This window comes from Molossus molossus, unplaced genomic scaffold (assembly GCF_014108415.1).
Source record: "Molossus molossus isolate mMolMol1 unplaced genomic scaffold, mMolMol1.p scaffold_m16_p_10, whole genome shotgun sequence".
NCBI classification, from domain to species: domain Eukaryota; kingdom Metazoa; phylum Chordata; class Mammalia; order Chiroptera; family Molossidae; genus Molossus; species Molossus molossus.
Genome location: NW_023425345.1, coordinates 54123963 through 54151491, shown reverse-complemented (window position 1 = coordinate 54151491; position 27529 = coordinate 54123963). Strand labels below are relative to the sequence as shown.

At 38.8% G+C, this 27529-nt stretch overlaps 1 protein-coding gene across 1 annotated transcript in view; it reads left to right on the top strand.

Moving 5' to 3' along the window:
* Positions 1–27529, top strand: part of OTOGL (otogelin like) — a 135014-nt gene that overhangs the window by 85066 nt on the left and 22419 nt on the right. Inside the window, 13 exon segments of the mRNA XM_036252659.1 lie at positions 668–835; positions 2587–2865; positions 5376–5493; positions 10224–10303; positions 10613–10666; positions 12553–12626; positions 14971–15148; positions 15399–15541; positions 15811–15834; positions 15935–16027; positions 18301–18490; positions 20657–20871; positions 25503–25644. Coding sequence (XP_036108552.1) covers positions 668–835; positions 2587–2865; positions 5376–5493; positions 10224–10303; positions 10613–10666; positions 12553–12626; positions 14971–15148; positions 15399–15541; positions 15811–15834; positions 15935–16027; positions 18301–18490; positions 20657–20871; positions 25503–25644 — 1758 coding nt within the window.

Genomic DNA, 27529 nt, shown 5'->3' with positions numbered 1-27529 from the left:
TAACTAAACTTATGTTTATGGAGGGTAGATTAGAATCTTGGAATATTAGAGTGGAAGGTTAACTATACCAACTTCTTCATATAGGTGGAAAGTTTTGACCTCCAGAAGGCTGAAGTCAGCCTCACATCCAGCACTGCTATACATACACATACACATATACACATGCATGTGCATATGTATTCTAAATTATATAATTTAAACATGTATGCATATATACTAAATCATAATATATACTTTTGAAAAAGTTCAGCAATTTTATTAATGACAAATGTTTAAATGTGCAGTGATTTTTGGAGTATATTTTTTTGTTGTTAATCCTCACCCAAGGATATTTTTCCATTGGTTGTTAGATAGAGTGGAGGGGATGGATGGATGGAGGGAGGGAGGGATGGAGAGAGAGAGAGAAATATCAATGTGAGAGAGACACATTAATGGGTTGCCTCTCACACAACCCCGACCAGGCCTGGGATCAAACCTGCAACCCAGGTACCTGCCCTCGACTGGGAATTGAACCCATGATTTTTCTGAGGGCCAACATTCTAACTGCTGAGCCAAACTGGGCAGTGCTGGGATATCTTTTGCTGTTAAAATCTATTCCATTGAAAGGGCAATTTGAAATGTAAAAATTCTATGCTAGTTTATAATTCTCTTATTTGTATTTAAATAGGGCTTGGAGAAGGTCCATATATGTTGGCAAGTTATGGGCAGAGTGGCCTTGTTTTGGGGACCAACATGACCAGTAGAAGCATTTTCCCTTTGCCAAGAAGTGGTACTCATGGTGAATTATTTTTCATTTTTATGATCACTCCAGGTCTATTCAAAGAGAAAGCATCATGTAAGTATAATTTCCAACTGAAAATAAATTTTAGTGTTCTATTTACATTTTTCATTTATTTGTTTACTAAATATTAATTTTGGATCTAATATATTTAGGGCATTTTTCTAGGTGCCCCAGAAGATAGAAAATAAGATGCTGGTACATGCACCATCTATCTCTTTTGTATATAAAATCATTTCTTTTGTTTATCTATTGACATATATATGTTAATATTGCAATTGTGTGATTGAGTTTTTAGTCCTAAAGCAAGCACAGATTAAAATTGTTACAGTCTTAATTACAGAACTTAATTTGAAATATTTAGAAAACAGTACACCGATAACTAACATTTGAAGGATTTTAATGCTAGATCAAAGTAAAAGAAAAAAATTGTGATTTGATATCAAAGTTGGTAAATAGTAAGAGCATAGATCAGAGCCAAGAAAATCAGTGAGACAATCTGTTATCCTCACAAGGCCGTTTGTGCTGGGTGCCCCGCCCCACATGTGCTGATCTCTCCCGGTTGTACCCACTTGGCACCTGTTCTCTCTGGTGGCTGTTGTCCTCTCCTGATCTGTGAGGTTCAGGCTGCATTGCTACTATACTAGCCCTGCTTTGGACCATGCATGTGTGTCGTATAGGCTTAGGAAATATTTATTGGATGCATAAATCCAACTTGAATTTCACCTATTCTGAGAAATCTCCTGATTCTCCAGTTAGAATAAATTGCTTCTTTCTTATGAAAAAGCTCCCTAGTTTTAAAAAAAATCTATGAAAACATAATATCATAATCTAAAGTTCTAATGTATGTCAGTTTTTTTTCCCTCTTACAAAGATTTCTTTTATTCTTACTCATGTCTTTCAGTGCTCAACAGAGGGACTTGCACGTTTTAGGATGAACAAATGTTTTTGGAAAAATATATTGACTTACAGAGAACTTTTCATTGTATGATTTACAATAATATGTTTCTAATAGAAAAATCCTAGTGGGTTAAAATTAAGACCTCTTATCAAATATATAATTTTTAAATATCTTCTCCATTCAGTAAGTTACCCAAAGAAATTATGGTCTAAGAAATTAAACTTAAAATCTTAATTTAAAAACACGTTTATATCATGGGTTTTGCAAATATAAGGGAAACTTCTAGAGCACATAAAAAAAAAAAGGATGATACTTCTAAAATGCTTTGTAGCTGTTCATTAGCAATTTAATCATCTCTTAGGAATAGATCATAATGTTGAGCTATTTTTTTTCTTAAAGCAGTCATATCTCTTGCAAAAACATTTGCTCATTAAGAACCCAGTGACATTGAAATGAAATGACATGCCTAAATCCATCTGTTTATTATCTTATTCTTTTCTATTATCCAATTTTGCCATTTGTAGATTTTATGCATTTGAAAATGTTGAAACTTACAAGTACAAATATGTGTCCAATTAATCTTCTAATTTCTCATATGGTATTGTACGTTCTGGGGGCCTAAGTTGATCTCTCCTTTTCCCCCCAAGACATGATAAATTATTTAAAAAATAAACTCATCAAAGACTGATAAAAGTTGTCACTGTTATTCATTGCATAAAAAATCGACTTTTTCGTTTAGAGATCTTATAATTCATTTCTGAAATATTTGAGAGCGGCATTCATTATGTATGGCAAATTTGCAGTTTTAATTTTGTCAACTTTATAGATACATTTTATAATGGCAGCGTTGATCACGTACCTTCTGCGAGAGCCCGGGGCATGTCAAACGCGCTGTTCTGTTTTACAGCTTTGGCCCTTGCTTCCTTGGAATCCGCCGAAAGGCCGAACTACTTCCTCTACGTCCACGACGATGACACGCTCAGCCTGAGGATGTGGCAGGAGAATTCAGCCTTTCGCAGGAGAGCCACCTTTTTCCACCATCAGGGCCTGTGGGTTCCTGGTTACAGTGCATTTGAATTATACAGCAAGAAAGGCTTTTTCATCACACTCACAGATTTTACTGTCAAAGCATCAAAATACGACGATTCAGAAGAATTTAAACATGCAAGTAGCTTCAGCATAGAAGGTAGGTTTCCTGAGATCTTCAAAAGGGGAATAAATAGATTATTTACATAATAGCAGGTTTTAATTTTAAATCATTCTTCTTTTTTTAAAGAACTTTCTTTTTTATTTTATTAAGATATTTTATTTATTTATTTATGTATTTTTAGAGAGAGAGGAAGGGAGAGGGACAGAGATAGAAATATCGATGAGAGAAAACATTGATTGGCCGCCTCCTGCCTGCCCCCCACTGGGGATTGGGCCCACAACCTGGGCATGTGCCCTGATGGGGAATGGTACTGGCGACCTCTTGGTGCATGGGTCGATGCTCAACCACGGAGCCACACCAGCTGGGCTAAATCATTCTTAATGGAGTATAAGTAGATAGAAATAATAATACTTACTTTATAGGGTTATTGTATAGTATACATTAACTGGTAAGTTGCTTAGAACAGCCTTAACTAATGTTGTTTTTGAGTATTGGCCCAATTATGACTTTCAGTACTGTCTGAGCTTTAGAAATAGAGCTCACCTATGTCTCATGGGTACGTAATGTTTGCATCTGCATTTGCTCCCTAGAAGACAGCTTCTCAATACCTGACTCTTAATGATAAAGACAACACATTTATCTCTGTTCCTCAAGTAGTAGGGTGTCTGGTTCCAGTGATCTCTGGAAGATTTCCCTGGTTCCGCAGGAGCCTGATCTTATTTCTAGATATCTTTATAGTTCTGCAGCTATTGCATTTTCTGAGTTTTAGAGAGGAATCCTTACTGCCTCATCCAATGTTTGAAACTCATGCTTTATTTTCAAAACCTAAGAGCTTAATATCTGTCTTGGGTCTCCAAACACACATTTTCAGTCTATCCTACCCTTCTCAGTCTGTCTGTCCTACCCTCCTCAGTCAGTCTGTGTCCTACCCTCCTCAGTCAGTCTGTCCTACCCTTCTCAGTCAGTCTGTCCTACCCTTCTCAGTCTGTCCGTCCTACCCTTTTCAGTCTGTCTGCCCTACCCTCCTTAGTCTGTCTGTCCTACCCTTCTCAGTCTGTCTATCCTACCCTCCTCAGTCAGTCTGTCCTACCCTTTTCAGTCTGTCTATCCTACCCTCCTCAGTCAGTCTGCCCTACCCTTCTCAGTCATTTATCCTACCCTTCTCAGTCGTCTATCCTACCCTTCTCAGTCTGTCTATCCTACCCTTCTCAGTCAGTCTGTCCTACCCTTCTCAGTCAGTCTATCCTACCCTCCTCAGTCTGTCTATCCTACCCTTCTCAGTCTGTCTGCCCTACCCTTCTCAGTCTGTCTATCCTACCCTTCTCAGTCTGTCTATCCTACCCTTCTCAGTCTGTCTATCCTACCCTTCTCAATCAGCCTTTTCTATTGTGAATACATTTCTGTGCACCTCGATAATCTTTGAATTTTAGATAATCCAAATTGATCTTCAAATTTTTGGAAATGGTTCCTGTACTCATGAGAAAAAGAGCCACTGACAAGCCCATGCAACATGTGGTAGAGTAGATGTGATATTTTTATTTGAATTTACTTAGAAGTCGGAACTTTATGAACCTGTATTTCTCCTCCAATCTCGACATATGCCCCCTGAGAACTGGGCCCAGCCGTTCCACTGGGCTGTGGACAACTATAGCTGGTGGCATGACCAAAATCTCAGAAATTCCAGGGGTCTCCTCTAATCTTGGAACCAATCCTCTCCCAGAACACATGATCCAGTAACCGAGGTCTAGCAGTCACTCTAATCTTTATATGCATACATGTCTTCCAAAAAGTGCTCTTCTCCTTCCCATACCTTGGTATTGAATTCTATATCCAGAGTCCAAGAAACAACCCAATTCCTGAACTTTCTCTCTTACGAAGCTCCCAAGAGATAATTTTGGACAGCTGTAGACGGATTGGTCTGTGATGTGGCGAAAGAAGAGTATTAGCAGAATTCACAGGAGAAAAATCTTCAGTCAAGTTAGGTTTATAACTATATTATTAAAATCTATTCATTATTTTAGTCAGATAATACTTACCATGTACAAGGTACTGTGCAGTGTTCTCCCTAGGCTGCCAAGACAGGCATCGTGTCTTTGGTCTTGCCATTTTCCTCATTGTTTAACTTGGCCAATCACTTGGCTCTTCTGCCCTCCACTTCTTCATTTATAGAATGGAAATAATACATACTCAACAGCATTGTTATAATAGAAAAATAAAATTCCAAGCAAGTGTTTAGTATTAGTATAATATGTAGATCAATGGGAACCCACTGAACATCAAAAAAGGAAGATTTCAAAAATTCCTTGGCCTTGTCTAACATTACTTCTTAAAATATTTAGAAGACAGACTAACATTTAGATATTTCACCTGATCATGCAATGCTTTAATCATCAAGCAATTACAATGCTTTTTCCTTAGCCCTGTCTTTTCCACAACATTATTGGTCGAAGGGGGATCAATCCCCAGAAGAATTACTATCACAAATCATTACTTTTAAGATGTACATACAAATATAAACAATCTAAGCTTTGTTTATTTTTTATTAGAAATCCAGGTAGCAGTGCCTTATAGGAGGATGTGCGAATGGAGATATGAGCCGTGTGCCACCCCCTGTTTTAAGACGTGCGGTGACCCCGAAGCCCTAGCATGTAAATTTCTTCCACCGTAAGTCATGTTTAACCATTAAGGGAGCAAATTCCAGCATTAGCAGATTTTTCTCTCAATGAATTTTTTAAAAAGATTTGAACAAAATGCATTCTCAAGAATAATTTGTATGTGCTACGTATTATTTTATTCAAGCGATAGTTATTAGGGGCTGGCTATGTGCCAGGAATTCTCGCTGCTCTGGGTGCAGCAATGAGCAAAATAGATGAAGTGTCTGCCCTTATGTAGCTTAAGTTTTGTTGGGGTAAGGCAGAGAATAAACAAATAAAAATGTAAATATATAATGCAACATATTGTTAGATGGCAATATGTGTTACGGAGAGAAATGAAGGAAGGTGAGGGAGACAGGAGCAAGAGCTGTGTGTGTGTATTTGCCTCATGTGGTCGGAGAAGAGCATGCCCACAGGGTGGCATCTGCTCAGAGACCTGAAGCAAGTGAGGGGCCTGGCCATGTGGATATCTGGGGAAATGCCTTTCAGTCTGAGAACAGTACAAAGGCCCTGTGGCAGGAATGTATTTGAAGATTATTAAGGAGCCCAGCTAACTGGAGCAAAGTGAATAAAAGTGAGAGAGGTAGGAAATGAGACCAGAGAATCATAGTGGTGAACAAATAATATGGGGCTTTATCGCCGATTGTGAGGACTTTGTCTTTTTTTCTGAGTAATGCCCCACTGAATTTTGGACAGAGGAGTGACATGCTCTGATTTATTTATTTATCTGTTTATTGTATCACCATTTACCCCCTCTACGCCCCCTTCCACCTTCAGCTCCTCCCCCCACCCCCAGCCCCTGTAAACACCACACTGTTGTCCATGCCCATGAGTTCTCAGAAGTTTGCTTGGGCTATTGCAGTGAGAATGGACTGTTGGGGGGAAGGCAAAGACAAGAGCAGAACTGGCCATCAATACAAACAAGACGTGAGGGGAAGTGATTTGGCTGGTAGTCTTGGATGTTCGGAGAAGTGGACAGATTCTGGATATATTTTGAATTTAGGGTCCTAGAGTTTGCTGATGGATTTAATATTCATTGTGAGAGAAAGAGGAGTTAAGGACTCAAGTTTTGGTCTCAGCAATTTTTAGGTGGAACAACCTGAAATTGCCATTTTGCTAATCATAGCTGGTCAAATGGAAATGATCCCATTTAATGGAAGGGCTGGATTGCCACTGGTTGAGGTGAGGCATGTGAGGAAGAGCAGCTTGGAGGAAAAGTCCGGAATTTGGTTTTGAGGATTTAAATTTAAATTTAATTTTTCCCATCACCATTTATCCCTTCTTTGCCCTCTTCCACCTCTGCCCATCCCCCAACCCCCGTAATCACCACACTGTTGTCCATGTCCATGAGTTCTCTTTTTTTTTCTTTTTTGCTCAGTCCCTCCAACCTCCCAGTCCCCACCCCCACCTCCTGCCGCCCACTTCAGAGCTGTCTGCCTGCTCTCTATCTATGAGTCTGTCTCTATTTTGCTTGGTAGTTCAGTTTGTTCATTAAATTTCACATATGAGTGAAATCATATGGGTTCTGAGGATTTTGAATGTGAGACTGACAATCGTTCATTAGATTGGGCAATCTGGAGAATAGGAAGAGGCAGAATGCAGACACAGTGCAACTTTAAAAATGTTTTTATTGTTTTTTTTTTTAGAGAGAGAGATTAGAAACATCTATGTGAGGGAGAAACATCGATCAGCTGCCTCCTACTGGAGATCAAGCCCAAAATCCGGGCATGTGCCCTGATGGGGAATTGAACCAGGACCTCCCAGTCCATGGGAGGATGCTCAATTCACTGAGCCACACCAGCTGGACTAGAGTGCAAATGTCTTTTGTTTGTTTGTTTTTAAGGAGTTTTGCTATAAAGGGGGACAGGGAAATGGAAAAACAGTAAGGGAGTATTTTCAAAAGAATCATTTTACATTAGGCATAAGGAACTCTATTTTGTGATGAACATCTGCACTAGAAAAGCCCCTGGGCATATGGAGTGTGAGACTAACCCCTCTTTGAAGGAGCTCGGTCTTTTGGAAGGAGACAGAAACAACAGCAAATCACGAAGGAGGGCTAGAGGAATGACAACCTGCATTCTGAGTGTTGGTTTGAGTATCAATAGCTTGATTCACACTGTGCTGAATGCTGTAAATGGGTAGTCTCATTATTCTCCTTTTCAGAGGAGAAAATCATCTGAGACACAAAGAAGCTCAGCTATTTGTTCTGGGGCACACAGTTCGCAGGCAGAGTTTAAACCACCATACCCTGTTGGATATCAAGTGTTATGGGAGCAGAGAGAAGGAAATGATATGTTTGCTATTTTCTTTAAAACAAACAAACACAAAAATCTCCAAATTTTTCTGAAAAAGAGATGTTTATTCACTGAGACTCATGTCATTCATAAACCTATTTCCTTGTAGCCATTAGGACTTTGGAAAATAAACAGAGGTACCATAGTGAGGAGTGAACTAGGAGAAGGAAGAAAGGGAGGGAGGGAAGAAGGGAGGGAGGGAAGGAAGGAAGGAAGGAAGGAAGGAAGGAAGGAAGGAAGGAAGGAAGGAAGGAAACACAGGGCACGGTTGGCCCTGGCACTGGGGAAGAAATGGAACTATGTTTTGAAGTGGCATTAGCTAGTGTATTACTTCTTGTGCCATATAACCAATCTCTGAGGTATCTGAACCCAGATCCTCAATGCTTCCATTGTTCGGTCAGTAGCAATCCCAAAGTTTCTCTTTCAGTATGGTTAGGATGCAGAGAGTCAGAATGAAACTTCACCCCTGATGAGCTGTTTCTCATCTCTGCCTTCTTCTCTGTCTCTACCTCTCCCCCTTCCCCACCCTGAGGAGCTACATTATTGCTTCATGTACATACAGCCCCCAGGGGAGACTCAAGTACTGAGCTGGGGCTTCAACTTGGCCCTGCACCCCTCCTTCAAGTCTACAACAGAATCACCACCTTAGTTTGTGATGATTGCAGTTTCTAGCACATATCAAATGTTAAAAATAAAAATACCTAGTGGAAATAATAATTTTCATGAGAAAAGATACCAACTAGCATTATCATAGAGCCCATATGTAAATACAGTTTTTTTCCTATTATGTAATATACCCATTAAAAGAACTGTTATGCATCAAAGATATTCTATTTATCAGACAGCAGTTGAGTAGATTACCAGTTGTATGAGAAAATAAACAGGAACCTGCTACGAAGGCATTTTAAAGGACTAAGTTACTGGTGACTATGGTTTTGGCTTGCATAAAGCAATTGCAAAATAATTGAGTTGCATAAAAAACATGTTTATTTCATTTAATGAGAACCAACTGGCCCTGGTCTTATTAGCAGTCTAATAACTTTAATTTGCTTTTTGTTTGACAAAGTTTAGAGTTGAATAAGAATATCATATACTGGCTAAAACTGTATTATTCAAGTCCATTTTGTGAAATAAACAATTGGTCACATAAGCTAAACTGTTTATATTAAAAAAAAATCATTTGCAAAGAAGGCCTCCAAGAGATGGCTACACATGTCTCATGTTAAGAGAGAAATGAGCTGTTCTTGGTTTTCACTGTTGTCTGGATTTCCTTCCAGAAACAAGTGCCCTCTGGTGGCAGACTTTACCCCTAATCTCAAATTAGTTCGTTTCCATCCTGAATTGGAAAGACACCTTGAGTATTTTGGGTTCAAATTCTTTGCTTTACAGATGAGGCAATTGGAAATATTTTTAAATATTAAAAATATTATTACAACCTGCTGGCATATTTGAGAGGCAGATAAGCAAGACCTTTATAGCAATACTTGCATCAATTCTCTCTAGTATGGATGAATCCTTTGGTTGTACACAAAGGATTACATTTATTTCATTTGAATCAGAATGAATTGGATTCTGAGCCCCAAAAGGGTGAGAAGGAATATGTAATCTCAGTCATTATCTTGGTTTTATTCCCTTAGAAAAACGCATTCTGGGTAGTCCCTCCTGTCTCTGGCCCATGATGCCCAAGCCCATGACTTTTTGAGCTCTGGGACTCTCTGTTTGCTCTTGTGCCATACACACAAACTGGACCTTAGGAAGACCAATCAATCCGGGGCTTGAAATCTAGTCTCTTTAGGCTCATATATAACCATCTCCCCCCAGGCCGCCCAGCTACAAATTTGAGCACAGGCCCTGATGCCCTTGAGAACTGCAGCCTCTGCCCTTCCCCCTCTGTTTTCAAAGAACTGCAACCATGTCCCACCTGCATCCCTTCCACCCAGAGATCCCTAATACACATATCTTTTCAATGGGTTTAGGGCTTAATAACAGGCAAGGCAAGCCACTGAGATTCTGTTTTTGTTCCACCCATATCCTTAAGGCAAGGATATTCAGAGAGTATGCCTATGTACTTGGATGAGGGGCGAGTACAGGAATAAAAAGAACAATGAGTATAAGTTTAAAATTACAATAAATTATTCTTATGCATTTCTACTGGTTTATAGAACATGGCCTTAATGTGTCCCAAACATAAGTGTATATTTTGAGTGTTCTGTGTTCAAATTCTGCTTTAATCATGAATGATGCGCTTTTATGACCGACTAGCTTGTGATTTTGTAAAATGAGGTATGATGAAGTGGTAGCAAATAGAGTACTCCTTAGTGCTTGACAAGGAGAATAGAAGAATTTTAGGAAAGGTAGGTCTTAATTGTATATATTAAATGCAGTATTTAAAAAAAATATTTTAAACTTTTTTCGCTTTGATTTTTTTTTTTTTTTGCATGTAAAGGGTTGAAGGATGCTTGCCCTACTGCCCCAAAAATATGATCCTTGATGAGGTCACCCTCAAATGTGTTTATCCAGGAGACTGTAAGTGTGAACCCTACTTAATTTATTCTGGAAAAATGAAACACCTGAATATTTTTTTCTGTGTGATGGCAAGTGGTTGTGAGCAGAAGTTTTCGATGGACAACACACTTCCATAAGGTTCTTCTTCAGCAGCCCTTCCATTGGTTTCTGTTTCTGATTACTTTCCAGAGCATGTACATCTTCCCTCTAACATTCCTCCTGTGTTCTCTCCCCCACCATCTTCCCTGAAGCTAAAGATCCCTATTTGAACTATGTGGGCCTCCCTTTAAGCAAAACCGATTAAAGAAGAGTATCTTTGTTTCCTTGTAGGCATACCTCTGATTCCCACGTCGCCAGGTAAGTGACCTCTACCCATATATACAGGTATCGTATTATGTATTTTAGGTCTTGGCACACTAATACCAACAGCTGTTACTAGTACTAGCCCATGGAACTGGAAAACTGAGCTGGCACTGTTGTTTAGTTAAGTAGCTGCTCACTGGGTCAGCATGCCACAATTTCCAAATGCTTTCTGCATTTGGTTCCTCTCTTTCTCCCTTTCAGTGAATATAGATGACAAAGATTTCCCACCTTTTTTTATTTTTATTTTATTTTTTTCCTAAAATTTAGATTATACCAAATTCTGCTTAAATTTTCACAGTGATTAGGTTGACTCTACAGAGTTGTTAATGTGAATGACTTGGTCCTTGAACCGCTTTCATTCCTGGTACTGTGCTCTGTCCCAGCCTCTGGAGGGGCATTCTGGGCGCGTGCCCTGGCTTCTTTCTGATTTAGTAAATCAGAAAAGGATTTAATAGATCTGCTCACAGTGAGGCTCGACAACTTAATGTATTATTTCACCTGGAATTATAATTTAGAGAAGCTCAGATATTTATTCTTTAATTTATTTGACAAGCTTTAAATGAGTGTCAACTCTGCCAGGCCGTGTCCTGGCTCTGGGGTGACGAAGGGAGAAAGGTGATCAAGGCACAGCCTCTGCCCTAAAACCGCTACTAGTCCAGAGGCTGTTGTGATATTACAATGGGGGTGATACCTTCAGTAAGCAGGAGGGGTCTCATACTTCTTTTGGAGGTATGGTCTCAAAAAGGAATAGGAGGGAGGAGTTGGATAGACCAGTAGAAGGAGGAACTGTGTTCCAGCTAGAAGGGGAAGCACGTGCAAAGGCCTAGAACTGAGAGGACATGTCACACAGAGGGACTTGCCAACCCAACAACAGTCCTTTCAAAGTGAGAGGCAACAGGCATTTATGGAGATCAGTAAGAATAGTTATTTGGATGCACTGATTCAGGCAGAAGCCCAGTTAGTGTTCCAATGCAGAGACAAAGGCCGTGGGTGTTTCTGAGGGAAGGGGAAACATTGCATCAATAGAAAGAAGGCATTTCTATAGGTGCACATAGCATAACACAGTGATGTTAATTCTGAACAATGTTTTCAATTTTCAGTTCAGTAGTCCTCAGTCCAGGGGTCATACCTGCTTTCTTGTTATCTTTGCAAACAGTGTTTTGGGACACAGTGTTGCCCCAGGTCCAATCCAAAGGTTATTTTGCCCAGTTGTAACAATGCAAAGGTTTGAGACATAAGATATGCAAGGGTTCCTCTGGCTGGGCAGCTTCCCCTCCATTTAAAAGTGGCTCCATTTATGATATTGTTTACAGACACCAAGCAGGTCAGTGTATCTTGAGCATGTAGTGTGAGGGGAACTGTACCAAGAGATGGGCTACAAGAGATGGGCTGCAAGTGATGATCAGGGCCAGATCACAAACGGTCCATGGTAAGAAACTTGGATTTTTTTTTCCCTAAAGACAATGGTGAATAGTTGAAAAATTTTAAGAAGTCCTGTGATATTTTCAAAATAATAGTCTCAATACTACCATCACTACTATTCCAATTAGCTACCATTCATTGAATAGTTATTATGTGCCAGGCATTACTTTGCATACATTTACTCCTTATAAGACATCTTTGAGAAAGGTGTTATTATATATATAAACTGCCAGTTAAAAGCCAAGGTGCTGACATCAAAATTCCTGAATTTGAATTTTACCTCAAACACTTACCAGCTTCTCTTTGCACCTTAGTTTCCATCTCTGCAAAATGACAAAAGTATTATTATCTACTTCACAGGGTTCTTGTGAGGAATAAATGAAATACTCTACATAAAATTTCTTAGCACAGTTACTACCACATATGAATCCCATACATGGTGGATGCCATTCCACTAATGGAGGGGACGTCTTCATTTCCAACAGGTCCAGAAATGGTCACTCCAGCAGAAGTCACAGTGTCTGACCTGCTAACACCCACGCCGGGTTTGGAATGTGAGGTATGACTGGGTAATCTCTTCAGCTTTTCCGTCCTTTCCTATAGCATCTGTTTCCTTATAGTGTCGGTATCACTATCCAAACACTATTAAACTTTTCAATGTGATCGTTAGTCTTTCTTTGCTAAAAGATGATAAGAAATATACATTACATTTAACACATATATTTTAAAAACTGATTCAGATATTTCTTATTAATTAAATTCTAGTCTCACTAAAAAAAAAAATTCAAATGGGGGCCTTAAGTGGAATTCTTTAATAGAGTTATCTAGTGTGGGCTTTTCTGTATGTCAGGCAGTCAAAAATATTTATTAATGCCTGGCTGGTGTGGCTCAGTGGTTGAGCATCAACCCATGCACCAGAAGGTCACCGGTTTGATTCCTGGTTAAGGGCACATGATCAGGTTGTGGGCCAAATCCCCAGTGGGGGGCATGTAAGAGGCAGCCAATCGATGTTCTCTCTCATCAATGTTTCTGTATCTCTCTCCTACCTTCCTCTCTCTCTAAAATCCAATTAAAAATTAAAAACAATTTATTAAGTAGCTACTATGTGCCAGGCATGTGCAAGGTGACAAAGAAACCACAGTAAGCAAAGGAAGAGAAGGTCATTGAACCTCAGAGCTTGTAATTGTCTGGGCTGAGATTTGAGCACTTACATTTTTACTCCAAATATGTCACTTGTTCTAAAAAATTAATTATTTATTCAACCAATATTTATTTAAATTATTTCTGGCCAGGACTATTAAGGTGCCATGGATAAAACAATATAAAAGCAGGCAAAAATTTCCTGCATTTATGGAGTTTATTTTCTGTTGGAGGTTCTGAGACAACCAATAAGCAAAATAAGTTACTGAGTCATAAAAAATGTTAGAGGGTGCTGCTCAGGGGGAAAATAAAAGTATTTTCAGTGAGATGGTCAAAAATCCTCACTGTTAAAGTGAGTTAAGAATAAAAGATCTGAAGAAGTTGAAAGAATGAGTCATGCAGGGAATCAAACAACAGTGTTCAAGGCAAGTGCAAAGGCCCTGAGGTGAGACTGTACCTGACATATTAAAAGAATAGCAAGGCTGCCCTGGCTGGGTTTGCTCAGTATTTAGAGCATTGGCCAGAGGACTGAAGAGTCATAGGCTCAATTCCTGGTCAAGGACATGTACCTCGGCTGCAGGTTCAATCATGGGCCCCAGTTGGGGTTGTGAAGGAGGCAACCAATTGATGTATCTCAAATTGATGTTTTTTTTTTTCTCTCTCTCTCCCTTACTCCCTCCCACTCTATCTGGAAAAAAAAAAATCAAAGGAAAAATATTTTCAGATGAGAATTAAGAAGAAGAAGAAGGAAAAAGGAATAGCAAAGCCATTAAGTAAGAAAGGAATAAAATTGTAGCAAGTAAATTAGATAATGTAAGGCCTTCTAGATGATTGTAAAGCCTGTTTTGTTTTTGTTTTTTTTTTTTTCCTCTCTAAATGATAGGATATGGCATATATATACACACATATTTTTTAATTCCTCACCTGAGGATATTTTTTCATTTATTTTCAGACAGAGTGGAAGGGAGGGAAGGAGGAGGAGGTGGAAGAGGAGGAGGAGGAGGAGGAGGAGGAAGAGGAGGAGGAGGAGGAGGAGGAGGAGGAGGAGAGAGAGAGAGAGAGAGAGAGAGAAACATTGATGTGAGAGAGACACCTTGATTGGTTGCCTCCCGCATGACCCCGACCAGGGCTGGGGACGAAACTGCAATCAAAGCACATGCCCTGGACCGGAATTGAACCTGAGACACTTGGGTTTGCAGGCCGGCGCTCCGACTGCTGAGCCAAACCAGCCAGGCCAGGACAAGACTTTAATTTGCTCAGATGTCTGATACATGGGCAATTCTGATATCAAATCAATATTGAGATAAAGCTGAAATGAAGTCCATACTGAGTATTTTAGAAAGGTTACATCAACAAAAATTTGTAATAAAATTTTAATTGTTTGTCTTTCAAAGACTGTCATATTTAGAAAATATACACTATAGGCAATGTGAATGAGAGTTTTAAAAAATATATGCGATGAAATATTCCTCAGCAATAAGAAAGAATGAAATGTTGCCATTTGTGATAACATGGACGGACCTGGAGGGTATTATGCTAAGTGAAATAAGTCAGACAGAGAAAGACAAATACCATACGATTTTACTTCTATGTGAAATTTAAAACAAAAACAAAAACGAGTGAATAAACAAAACAAAACAGAACCAAACCAGGCCTATAGATACAGAGAACAAGCTGAAGGTTACCTAAGGGGGATGAAAGAAAAAAAATTAATTGAAAATGGGAAAAAAATCACCAATTTTCTTTTTCTTTTTTATTAACAGCCTCAACAATTTGATCCTGTTTATAATTGTAGCCAATATATATGCCTTAATATGGAATGGAAGTTGTACAACTGGTCTCTGAATTGCCCAAAGGACGTGGAAATGCCTGACTGTGGTTTCCGGGGAAGGCCTGTTCAAGTGAACGCTGATATCTGCTGCCCTGAGTGGGAGTGTCCTTGTAGGTTTGCATGTCGTACATGGCAGTCCATTGTTAATCGTGGGAGATTGTTGTTGTTTTTTTAACTGTTCACCTCACCAAGCCAGAGTTATTGTTGAGCGTTCTTTGTTTGACTGAGGATTTTGGTTCCCAGTGTGTAACTTTTAGATTTGCTTTTTGTCAAACATAATAAGACTAATCTAAAGCAATTATTACTACAAATACAATAATTCGTTAGTAAATTAAATCCACTCTGCGACACTTTTTTTAGGTCGGTGTTCCATGCTGTCAGAACTGAGCATTATCACCTTTGATGGAAACAATGCAGCGTTATATAGTATGGCTTCTTATATCTTAGTGAGAATTCCTGGGGAAATTATAGTTGCTCATATTGAAAAATGTTCCATGAATCAGGTATGTCATAATCCATTCTTTTGTTCTCTGTTCATGAATCCATAGTCGAACTATGTTGCAACATTAGGGAACTATGTTGTATAAATATTAGGGATTGATAAAGGGCTCAATAGCTCACTGAGATTTATCTTCTCGTACTTAAGACAAAAAATGTTTCATGTGAATATATTTAGAGGCATATAATAGTAATCCAAATAGTGTTTTTAAAACTCAAATACGTAGTATTTTTCTTTTATAAGTGTTTTTTTCTCTATGCCTTTTCTTTTCAGAATGAAAACTCATTAATAAAGCTAGTGAGTATTTGCAAAGTGTTTTTTATAAATTCCTTCTGTTTATTGCTAAAATTATGTTTAACTTGACAAAGTTTTATTTTTTATTTTTTTCCAAATGAAGGCTTCCTCTGAAAGACTATCTGGACTATGTTTTAAGAAGTTAAATTTGACAACATCTATACATAAAATACTTGTCAATCGGGCAGCAAGAAAGGTACAAGTGCAAAGCTTAAAAATATCCGTACATTAGATAAAGTTAAGAAATTATATAAAGACAATTATTTCCAAAAAGAACATATCAGTGGAGTTGTATTGCTATTATGTCTAATTATTCTTTTCATGGGTAGTCTAAAAGTGTTTTTTAGTATTATATTTTTCCTTCCATAATGTGCCAACTGTTGCAAATAGTTCTCCCCTTGTGAGGTTAACTGTTACTGCCCTGCAAACTATGCTAAAGCCTCCTTGGATAAGGTGAGTGGCCAATCTCCTTAGTGTCAGAGTTTAGGGTTTCAAATTAAACAAAATGGAAATGATGTAAAGAGGGATCATAAGGTTAAAAGTAGTAGCCACAAATCCCAGAATGAAGATCACCAAGAAAATAGATGGAAGGAGTAGTTTTGAAATATTGATGCCATTGATTTTTCAGTGAGTAAGCTGTAGCTAAAATAAGAAAAAAAAATATAAAGGAATAGTTAACGTTGTTGAAATATACTGAAGAAGAGCAAGGCATTATTAAAAAGTTGGAACAAATCTGTTCAGTTTAGAGGAAAAAAACACCTTTTAAAATATTATAAATAAAAATTTTTGACATTATAAAATATATTTTATAATATTAAAAATAATACCAGATAGGAGTGAGGTATAAACTGGATGTCTCACTTAGATCTAAGTAATTCTCTCAAAAATATAAGAAAATAATGTGTAAATATTTTGCTTAAAATGGCTGAGATGTTACAGGCTTTCTGGAAATAATTGCAATAGCGTAGGACCATAGATTCTAGACCAGAAACAATAGTAAAATAATCCTAAAATATAGTTAAGTGTTAGAAAGTTTAATTTTAAGTAAAACTTGAAATATGTATGAATGAGATACTTTTTGAATGATAGCATTAGGATATACCTTTGATTTTGGTGAGGTCGATATTTTAACAGGAAGTGGATGGCAAGTAAACTCCAACTTGGTCAGGGCTATTACGGTAAGCATTTGGGCAGATGGGTTTATTTTTGGCCTCAGCTGAACTCCTGTCACTGGTCATGGATTCAGTTAAAAATTGATTAATTTAAAAAACCATTTAATGAGAGTGTACATGGTAAAAATAACCCATGTCCTGATCTCCAGTTATTTGTAGTTGTGTGGGGGATGCACGAATGTAATTATCTGCCAGTTAGAAAGCAGTAGGAGGTAGAGTGACAAAGTTATGACCCAGACGTTATGGAAACAAAAGGAAGGGGCATTAAGTGTGGTTTAAGGAGGGCCACGTAGGTAATTTTGAAGAGGTAACACCTAAAATAAATCTTAAAGAATGAGTAGAAATGAACAGGCAAGTGAGGAGATGTTTTAGGTCAAGGGTGGCAGTATGAGAAAGATATAAAGATGAGAAATTGGATGGCCGGTCAGGTATAACTGTCAGATTTACTGCTGGTCATAGCTCATGGTTCCATGTCACTGCCATTATTTAAAGCACTGTTTTCCAAAGTACAAACCTTGTACTACCTACATTTGGATTACCAAGAGTACAGGCTAAAAATACAGAGTCTGGAATCCCATCCAAACCTAGAAAGTAGAATTGCTGGGAATTCTAATCATTACTATCCTTAATGGATGATTGTTATAAATATCAGAGTTAAACACCAATTTAGAAGACCAAAGAAAGAACCAGAATAAAGAAAATGTACTGAAAGTAACTATATTATCTTGAATTCATATTAGTAGGTAATGGTGCAATCAACATATATTGAAGGAAACAGTCAGAAAAGCTTACATAACAGAAAAAAAATTAAAGTTTGAAGAAAATCAAGAATCCTAAGGTTAAAACAAATACTGAATATAGCAAGACACAGCAAAGGAACAATAGAAGAGCTTAGAAGTTATGAGAAACTCTGCAGCACCAGAGAGACATTTTAAAAAACTTAACATATAGTTTATATTATATCAGAAGAAATGGGATCATGTAAATTTTCCTAATTTTAATACACTTATATTTATTTATTTTTTAAAAGACTTTTTATTGATTTTGGTTTTTAGAGGGAGAGGAAGAGAGAGGGAGAGAGAGAGAAACATCGATGTGAGAGAGAAACATCAATCGGCTGCCTCCTGCCAACCCCCTACTGGGGATCCAGCCAGCAATCCAGGCATGTGCCTGACCAGGAATAGAACCAGCAATCTTTTGACACCCAACCAACCAAGCCACACCAGCCAGGGTTAATAGATGTATATTTAAACACACACATTTTTCTAACAGATGTACATGCATTATGTAATTACAGGTAGAAGTGGATTCTATTGTCGTGCCTTTGCCCTTTTCCAATCAAGACCTGTTGATAGAGGATTCTGGTACTATGTACGTGATTACTACTCCAGCCGGACTAATCATAAAGTGGGCTCATCTTACAGGAATCTTAGACATTCACTTTGGCTTTCAATTTAACTTGTCATCCTACACAGAAGGACTTTGTGGTGAGCATTGCTCTTCAAATCTCAGTTTCTGCTAGCTTTTTTTTCCTATTCACATTCCACTGTTTTGACCCCCTATTGCCACACATTTTTGGTTTGAGGTGTGATATTAATTTTCAGTGACCCATGTGAATAATGAAGGAAGTAATGGTTTCCAATGAATGGGCTAAGAAGCAAGAAATAACATTTCAGTGGGGGTATTGTACAGAGCTACATGCTTACCATAATTACTACCTAAAATCAATCTTAAGGACTGTTTCTATTCCTACTAGCTCATCTTTATGCAGCACTAATGAAGTGCCAGGCATTATTTGATATACTTTAATTCATTTAATTCTAACTATAGCCCTATGAGTAGGCACTAGTATTAATTTGTAACTGATGAAAATGAGGCAAAGAAAGGTTAAAAACTTAAATAACAGTTTTCTTCCCTATTTTTTTTTTTAGTTTGAAATCAAGAAAAAGAGTTATTTAAGCCACGTTGAAAGTTATATACAGGGAACACAATATTTTGACAAGTTATCCAAGTTTTATTATAAAGTGTAAAGTTTAGATGTACCTTTACACCTAAATTTAATAGCACAACACAGGGTGGGGCAAAGGAGGTTTGCAGTTGTTTGTATGGAAAATAATACAATAATTTAATAAATAATAAGACAAGAAGAAACTGTTTTGCTTACTCACAACTGTAAACCTCCTTCTGGCCGACCTTGTATGTTACATCAATATAGAGTTTCAAGCCAAAAGAAACAAATTAGAAATATATCTTTGTATGTAATAAAATACAAAGATTAATACTGGCTCTGGTGTCTGCTGGAAAGTGTAGCAATGCTATTCCTTCACAGCTCTGTGCTCAACATCAGTTTGCTCATCTTTAAAATGGACACTAGAAAGGGAGGTCTGGCTGGACACCTCATTGCACAGCACTGTGGAATCTGCAGGGTGATGATTGACAATGCACTGAAGACATATTTTTACTAGCAATTATCTTTTTTTATATCATATATTCTTTATTGATTTTTTAGAGAGAGAGAGAAAGGAAGGGAGAGGGAGAGAGAGATAGAAACATCGATGAAAGAGAGAACATTGATTGGCCGCCTCCTGCATGTCCCCCTCTGGGGATCAGGCCCACAGCCTGGGCATTTGGCCTGAGCGTGAATTGAAATGGCAACCTCTTGGTGCATGGGTCGATGCTCAACCACTGAGCCACACTGGCTGGTGCGATTATCTATCTTTATAAGAGTTTAGGTTTAAAAATTAGTAGCTGCTTTACAGCATAGTTCAGGTGCGTATTTTTGTCTGTCGGTTGGTTGGTTTTGCACTGCTCTCGGCTCTGCATGTTTGCAAGGGCTGGGGCAACTGTGGCACAGCAGCCTCTATTGACAATAATATAAGATTTGATTCTGGAAAAAAGGTTTAACTCATTTCTTTTACAGCTGGGAACCTTGGAAATTAAGAAAAAATTATGTCTTTTAAAGTAGTGTGGGATTCAGGTATGTTATGATCAGGGTTCCAGATCCATTTCTCTGTACTTCCCTTGGCTCTGTACTCCACTGGATGAAGAGTAAGCCCTATCTGCTGGCCTTCCTCAAGGATGTTAGGCTGTGGCAGGTGAACACGTGATAGTATCAATAGGCCATGTCATCCCAAGGAAGAGGGATTGTCTATGTCCTAGGTCCACATCCTGAGCTTGTTAATGGTTGTCCTAATGTCTAATGTGTCTATATGTCTGGTGGCTGCCACGAGCTGACTGGTTTATGCCTGGGTTACTTGGAACAGTTTTTAATAAAAGCTGTGAGGATTACCTTTATGCAGGCAGGCCCCCTCCTGGAGTGCTGTCATGCACCTCGGGGTGTTCTCAGGCAGGCTTTTCTTGGAGTGGATGATGGGGGAGTGGATGCTGGGAGAGGTGCAGTCACCAAATGCCCACTATTATGGGGACTATTTGACAGATTTAAGAACTTGTTTTTAAATTAGGAGATAGTGCTAATAGCAGGAAAGTGTACGGACAGAATCAATCTCCTCTTTCTTTACCTTCTACTATCCTTTCATGTATCTTGACTTCTAGGGTCATTAACCTTAATCAATTATTAAGATGATTTAATTCTGCTGCCTATATTTGGTTTAACTGAAAAAAAATTTCCTTCTAAATGTCGCATATCTTTTTAGGTATTTGCAATGAAAATCCAGATGATGATCTAAGGATGCAAAATGGCACAATCATTACGAATATGGAAGATATAGAATTATTTATCGAGAGCTGGGAAATTGAGAAATCATTTAAAGTGACAACGAGAAGACCTGTTAGAAACTGTACCGAGTATGATTGCAGTCACTGCCTTGAATTATTAAACAGAAAAGAGTTCATTCCATGCCATGATAAAGTAAGTTGAAAGTGACCATAGGAGAGAACTGTCCTGTTAGACATGGTGAGAGTGAAGCCAGTAAAGTCCTGTTCTTGCCATGATGTTCTTCTACCAAGAATAGTTTATCCCCAAGCCTTCTGTCAGAATGCTTTGGAATTCAGAACCATTTGCTGTCTATAGATTGATTGAGACAGGAAGGATAATTATCTTATTTTCTCCCTATGTTTTTTTCAGAACTATATCTACACCTTTCTAGAAAAATGAAATTCCATCCTGTAGAAAATGCCTCCAGGAGAAAGGGATCAATCTCACCTCACAACCCACTATAGAACCCAGACAGGGAGGGTTTCATCAGTTCCTTGTGATCTTGGCCCCTTAGTGTATGCTTATAATAGAACCTGTCACATGTTCAATTGAATTGTTTTTTAGTAGTCTCTAACTTTCTGACTTTAGATGACTAGTAGATATTTTAAACAACCTGTATATTTAAACAGATATATTATTAGACACAAAGAACAGACAAATACAGTATTTCATAAATCATTTAATGAAAAGTTAGTGAGCATCTAGCACCTATTAGGCATTGGGTTCAACTCCTGTGGTCCAAAGAGAAGACCGTCTCCTTGGCAAGGAGCCTGGCGGGAAGGAAAGTCTGTGAAAACCGCGAGGTTCACTACAGTGGGACATGGAAGTCCAGGTCTGAAGGAAACTTTCCAGAGTTTAAGACATTTGAACTATTTAGGGGGGAAAAATGCATTTTCCAGGGCAGAAAAGGGAGGAAGGGAGACCTAGGCAGATAAAACAATATATGTAAGAGCAAGCTTGGTGTAAAAACCCATGTTAGGAAAACATTGAAAGTTTAGTGCAAGACATGTAGATGGGAAGAGCCTGGGAGGAAAAGTGAGGGAATTGCTGAGGCGGGAAGGAGCTCACTGCAAAGCACCTTCCCTGTTAGCTGTGTGGTGCAGGCTGCATGTCCTGAGCCTGTTAGCGGTGCGGTGCAGGCTGCATGTCCTGTCCCTGTTAGCGGTGCGGTGCAGGCTTCATGTCCTGTCCCTGTTAGCGGTGCGGTGCAGGCTGCATGTCGTGTCCTGTTAGCGGTGCGGTGCAGGCTGCATGTCCTGTCCCTGTTAGCTGTGTGGTGCAGGCTGCATGTCGTGTCCTGTTAGCGGTGCGGTGCAGGCTGCATGTCCTGTCCCTGTTAGCTGTGTGGTGCAGGCTGCATGTCGTGTCCTGTTAGCGGTGCGGTGCAGGCTGCATGTCCTGTCCCTGTTAGCGGTGCGGTGCAGGCTGCATGTCGTGTCCTGTTAGCGGTGCAGTGCAGGCTGCATGTCCTGTCCCTGTTAGCGGTGCGGTGCAGGCTGCATGTCCTGAGCCTTCCCTCTGACCTTCCCTGAGGACAAAGGCAAAGGGTGTGATGTCAGGGACACAATGGCACATATTTCTGGAGCTTCAGTTTTACTTAGAGATTTGGATGCAAATAAGTTTTGCATGTTTACATTTTCAATGTATGAACACACAAAAATGTAAACAACAACAACAACAATGACCAGCAAATACTTTAAAACTAATTTCAGTGTGATTTTAATCTGGTTTTTAAAAGCAGAATGATTTCGAAAATGGCATTTTCCCCTGGGAATTTGGAAGGCTGATTAAATCAGGCAACTTTCCAGCTTACTCGTCAGGACATAGTGAGGGAACACAGGGTGCCGTTTACCAGTGTTTCCCTGAGGATCTGCCCAGTGAGTTTGATGGCAAGAGAAAGAATGCTCATAATTCGGTTTCCCCACTTCTAATCTTCATCCTTTTCCCCCAATCACCATATAGGAGGCAGACGATCTTTTAGAAATGGAAACAGGATTGTAACATTTCTCTGTCTACCTAAAACCTGTCAGTGCCCTTCACGTGCACATTCTGCACTTCTTATCGGGGCTTACCAGGTCCTCTATGCTCTGGCCTGCCCCGCTCAGCTTCCTCCTTGCTACACTCTTTTTCTGCTAAACATCAAGCTTGCTCCTTTCAACACTCTGAATATTCCAAGGTATTTGTTACCAGTCAGCTTTTATGCTTTGTCCCCAGCTGGAATACCTCCCTCCTTCAATCTCTTGCTCACTAAAAAGTTTTCTGAAATTGAGATCCACAGGGCAGAGAAGAAATCTGTTTTATTCACCTTTATATTCCTTATGCATAGCATAGTGCCTGATGTGTAGTTAGGTGCTCGATAAATTAGGGAAGTATGCCTTAACGAATGGACGAATGGAGGATATAGGAGAATCAGCTTTTTTTGGGGAGGGGGGAGGTTAAGTGGAGAAAGGATATAATTTTTAAATTTTGAGTAAGGTGAGTTATATGGGACTTTTAAGCAAAAATATCCAGAAAAAACTTAGAAACCTAATTCTGGGGCTGAGGACCGAGATCAGGTTTAGGGAGTTAAGTGTACATACATTTTAAAAATAATAATGAATGCATGGCCAGAGTCTGTTCTAGCCACTTTCCCTATATTAACTCGCAGCAATCTTAAGCAGTAGTTGACTTATTACTAACTTTATTTAACTTGTGACAAAACCAACACAAAGATTTAAATGCGCAGATGGTAGAAACTGTGGAAATGGGTGAGCCCAGGAGGAGCTTTTGCAGTGAGTAAGCAGAACCAGTGAAGACGGGATCTAGAGAAACACTCAGGATGAGAGGCAGAAGGGAAAACAGCCCACAGGCGAACAGGCAACCGAGTGCTGTGCTCTCACAGGCCAAAGAGAGGGCTCCAGAAGCAGGAAGTGTTCCTGGCATCACAGGCCTCAGAGGGTGGGGAGGGGTGGGAATGTCAGTGTTCCCAGGATCTGACGCTTAGGTGGCCCTGATGACCATCGCAAGTGTTCTCTGCAAAGTAAACTGGGTGGAAACTGAGGAGAGGCAACAGAGGAGATGAAAAAGGAATTAGAATCTTGATTTTCATAGATATGGACCTTGAAGAAGAAATGGTGGGATACGAAAAATAGTAAGCATTTTACCTGACACTTTGACCTATGTCAGAATTTAGCATCTGAATTAATGTGCAGCGGGGAAGAAGATAGCGGCAGAATAGGTGAGAGTTAGGCTCACCTCCTCCCAGGGTTGAACTACAAAACAACTAAGCTATAGAATGAACCATCAACCTGAGTGTAGATACTTAGTATGTTTGCTGAATGAATGAGTACAGAGAAAGATTGGAATAAAAGTTGTTACAAGTTAAACTGTTTAGATTTCAGACATCTTTAGATCACAATGAAACAATCTGTAGAAAAAAAATGGGTCCCTAGTTAAATTGAGGTATATCAAATTAAACAAATTATTTGAGCAATGTATATTATTAATATACATTTTTTGAGAAGCATTTATAACTTTATTGAATGAGCAATGCCATGAATCATTATGGAAAGCTTCTAATCTTTAAAAAAAAATTTTTTTCTTTGTTGATTTTATAGAGAGAGGAAGGGACGTGAGAGATAGATGGAAACATTCATGAGAAAGAACATCGGTTGGCTGCCTCCTGCATGCCCCCCACTGGGGATTTGGCCCACAACCTGGGCATGTACCCTGATGGGGAATCAAACTCGTGACCTCTTGGTACATGGGTCGATGTTCAACCAGTGAGCCTGGTGAAAGCTTCCAATTAACTAGGACAGATCAAAGTCTTATTCAATACATAGAAAAGACAATTATAACCCAAACTGTAATATCAGAAATGGATTTTTGCTAGATCCACATACTCTGTTTTTCTTCCATCTTTTTTTATAAATTTATTTTCAATTACAGTTGACATGCAATATTATATTGGTCTCAGGCATACCACATGGTTACTAGACATTTATATACCTTATGAGTGTTCACCCCAATAAATCTGAAACCATACATAATGATACAGTATTATTGACTATATTCCTTATGCTATACTTTATACCCCATGACTACTCTCTGACTACCAATTCGTGCTTCTTAATCCCTTTCACCTTTTTCATCCATCTTCCTAAACCACTCCCATCTGGCGACCATCAGTTTTTTTTTTTCAAATCTATGTTTTTTTTTGTTTCGTTTGTTCATGTATTTTGTTTTTTAGATTCCACACAGAAGCAAAAACATCTAGTATTTGTTTTTCTCTCTCTGTCTTATTTCACTTAGCATAATATCCTCTAGGTCCATACATATTGTTGCAAATGGTAACATTTCATTCTTTTTCATTGCTGAGTAATATGCTGTTGTATATGTGTACCATGCTTCTTTATTCATTCATCTGTGATGGACACTTAGGTTACTTCTGTTTCTTGGCTATTGTAAATAATGCTGTAGTGAACATCAGAGTGCATTTCTCTTTTTGAACTAGTGTTTTGTATTTCTCTGGATAAATACCTCAAAGTGGGATTCTTTTCTGTATTTGTAATATAGATTTTTGTAGATTAGTGCTGACAATATTTATCTTATCTAAAATGTGTTTTGAAATATTATACATTCAGAGCTGATGTCTAGTACTATGAAGTTTTGAAAGTCTGGAATTAAAGAAGAACCATAATGAATATTAACTTCGTACTCCGGTTTTCCAAATAGTTTTAGTCTAGCTTCGCGCATGTAGAGGAATAAAATAACATCACTTATCCAAAGGCACAACATATTTCTAGGTTTCTCCACAGAACTTTTGTGAAAAGATGTGGATCAACTATACCAATTCTTGGAACCACGAATGTGACGCTCCTTCTGCATATGTCGCTCTGTGCAACAACTTCGACATCTGCATTGAGTGGAGAACACCGGACTACTGCTGTGAGTCACACACTTCAAGCAATGATCTACAGCCACATGACATTCGTGTTTGCATTTAATTCTTTCTTTTTCTTTTCGTTTTTCATCACAAAATAATTATCTTAGAATAAATGCATATATGTTAACCTAGAATTTAGAGGTAAGCTTTTCCACAGAGGCAACTTCTGTTTGTTTGTTTTTTATCCTCACCGGAGGACATTTTTGCATTGATCTTCACACAGAGCCGGAGGGAGAGAGGGAGGAAGAGAGAGAGAAACATTGATGTGAGAGAGACACATCGAGTGGCTGCCACCCATACGACCTCAACTGGGGCCGGGGACAAACTGCAACTGAGGTATGTGCCCTTAGCGGGAACTGAACCCGGGTCTCTCTGGACCACAAGCTGATGCTCTAACTGCTGAGTTAAGCCAGCGAGGGCCAACCTCTGTTTTTCTCCTGATCTAAATGTAAAGTAGTCCTCCATTCTCACAAAAGAAAGCCTAGTCCATGAAACAGTAGCTAGCAAAGTCGATTGAAAGGTTAAAGAAGTCACAGAGGATCGAAGAGGGAGTTTAATTCTGTGTCCAGCACAGTTTGTCCATCCCCTGCAACCTGCCTCCTTTCCCCCAGCTTGCTATTGTTCATGTCTTATGTGGAGAGGATTTTGCTCCTTTTTCCCTCTTTCCAGGCATAATTTCCACGTCCAAGAAATCAATCTTCCTGGCTTTCTTTGATATCTAGATTTAGTATTCTCCCAGTTCCAAGTTTCTGTTTCCTTTTCCCTTTGTATGCATTCTTTGCCCATTTGTATCTATAGAGATCATGCTTTCTCATCACGTTGTAATGCTTTTAATAAAACTTTTATTAAACAGTTCACCAATCCTGGGCACATTTTACCAAAAATATTAATTTAATTTAAGACATAGTGATTACATAGATTAAATGGTAAAATATTTTCAAAATGAGTAAAAAATTTTTCCCTAGGGGGGAAAAGAAAAGAATAAATGCATTGAGAAAGATTATATCACACACACCAGTTACATGACTCCACTTCAGGAACGAAGCAGCTCCCAGTGTGCCTTCTATCTCTCATCTCCCTGCCCTCCCAGAGGTCATCACTATTCAAGAGTGGGAGTGCTTAGTTCCCACGGAATGTATGACCTCACCAATTTTACAAGACACTGTCAAATTGTCCTCCACTGAGATTTCACCAGTTTGCACATCCACCAGCTCTGTGTTAATTTTTTAAAATATGTTTTTATTAATTTTTTTTTTTTTTTTTGGACAGAGAGGAAGGGAGAGATAGAAACTTCAATGTAAAAGAGAAACATCGATTGGCTGCCTCCTGCACGCCCCCTACTGGGGATCGAGCCTGCAACCCAGGCATGTGCCCTGGACCAGGAATAGAACCAGGACCTCTCAGTCCATGGGACGATGCTCAATCCACTGAGACACACTGGCCAGGCTCTGTGTTCATTTTTTAACAAAACGACCTTTTAAGATCACTGAAAATGAATAAGAATTTTCTCAAACATCATTTAGAAACTGCTCAACAATGGTAGTTTCTTTTGACAGTGACGGATTCAACTTAAATGTGCAGCATTGGTTGTTTTGATGACTTGGTTGAATTACCTATTTAAAGCATATTTCTTTGTTTATCCTGAGTAGTCTATTGTATATGCCCTCACTGCACAGAGCAGGAACTTCATAATAGTTGACTCTATAGTCATGCCAGCCAGAATTGGGCTGCCTATTGGTCATATTTATTTGATATAATTCAGATAAATGTTTCCTACCATAACATAATACCACCTGGACACCTGGAATTCTGATACTTAAAAATACCCACTGATTTTTAAAATTTCTGGTTTATGATCATATAATAAATGAAAAGATAGACTTTGAG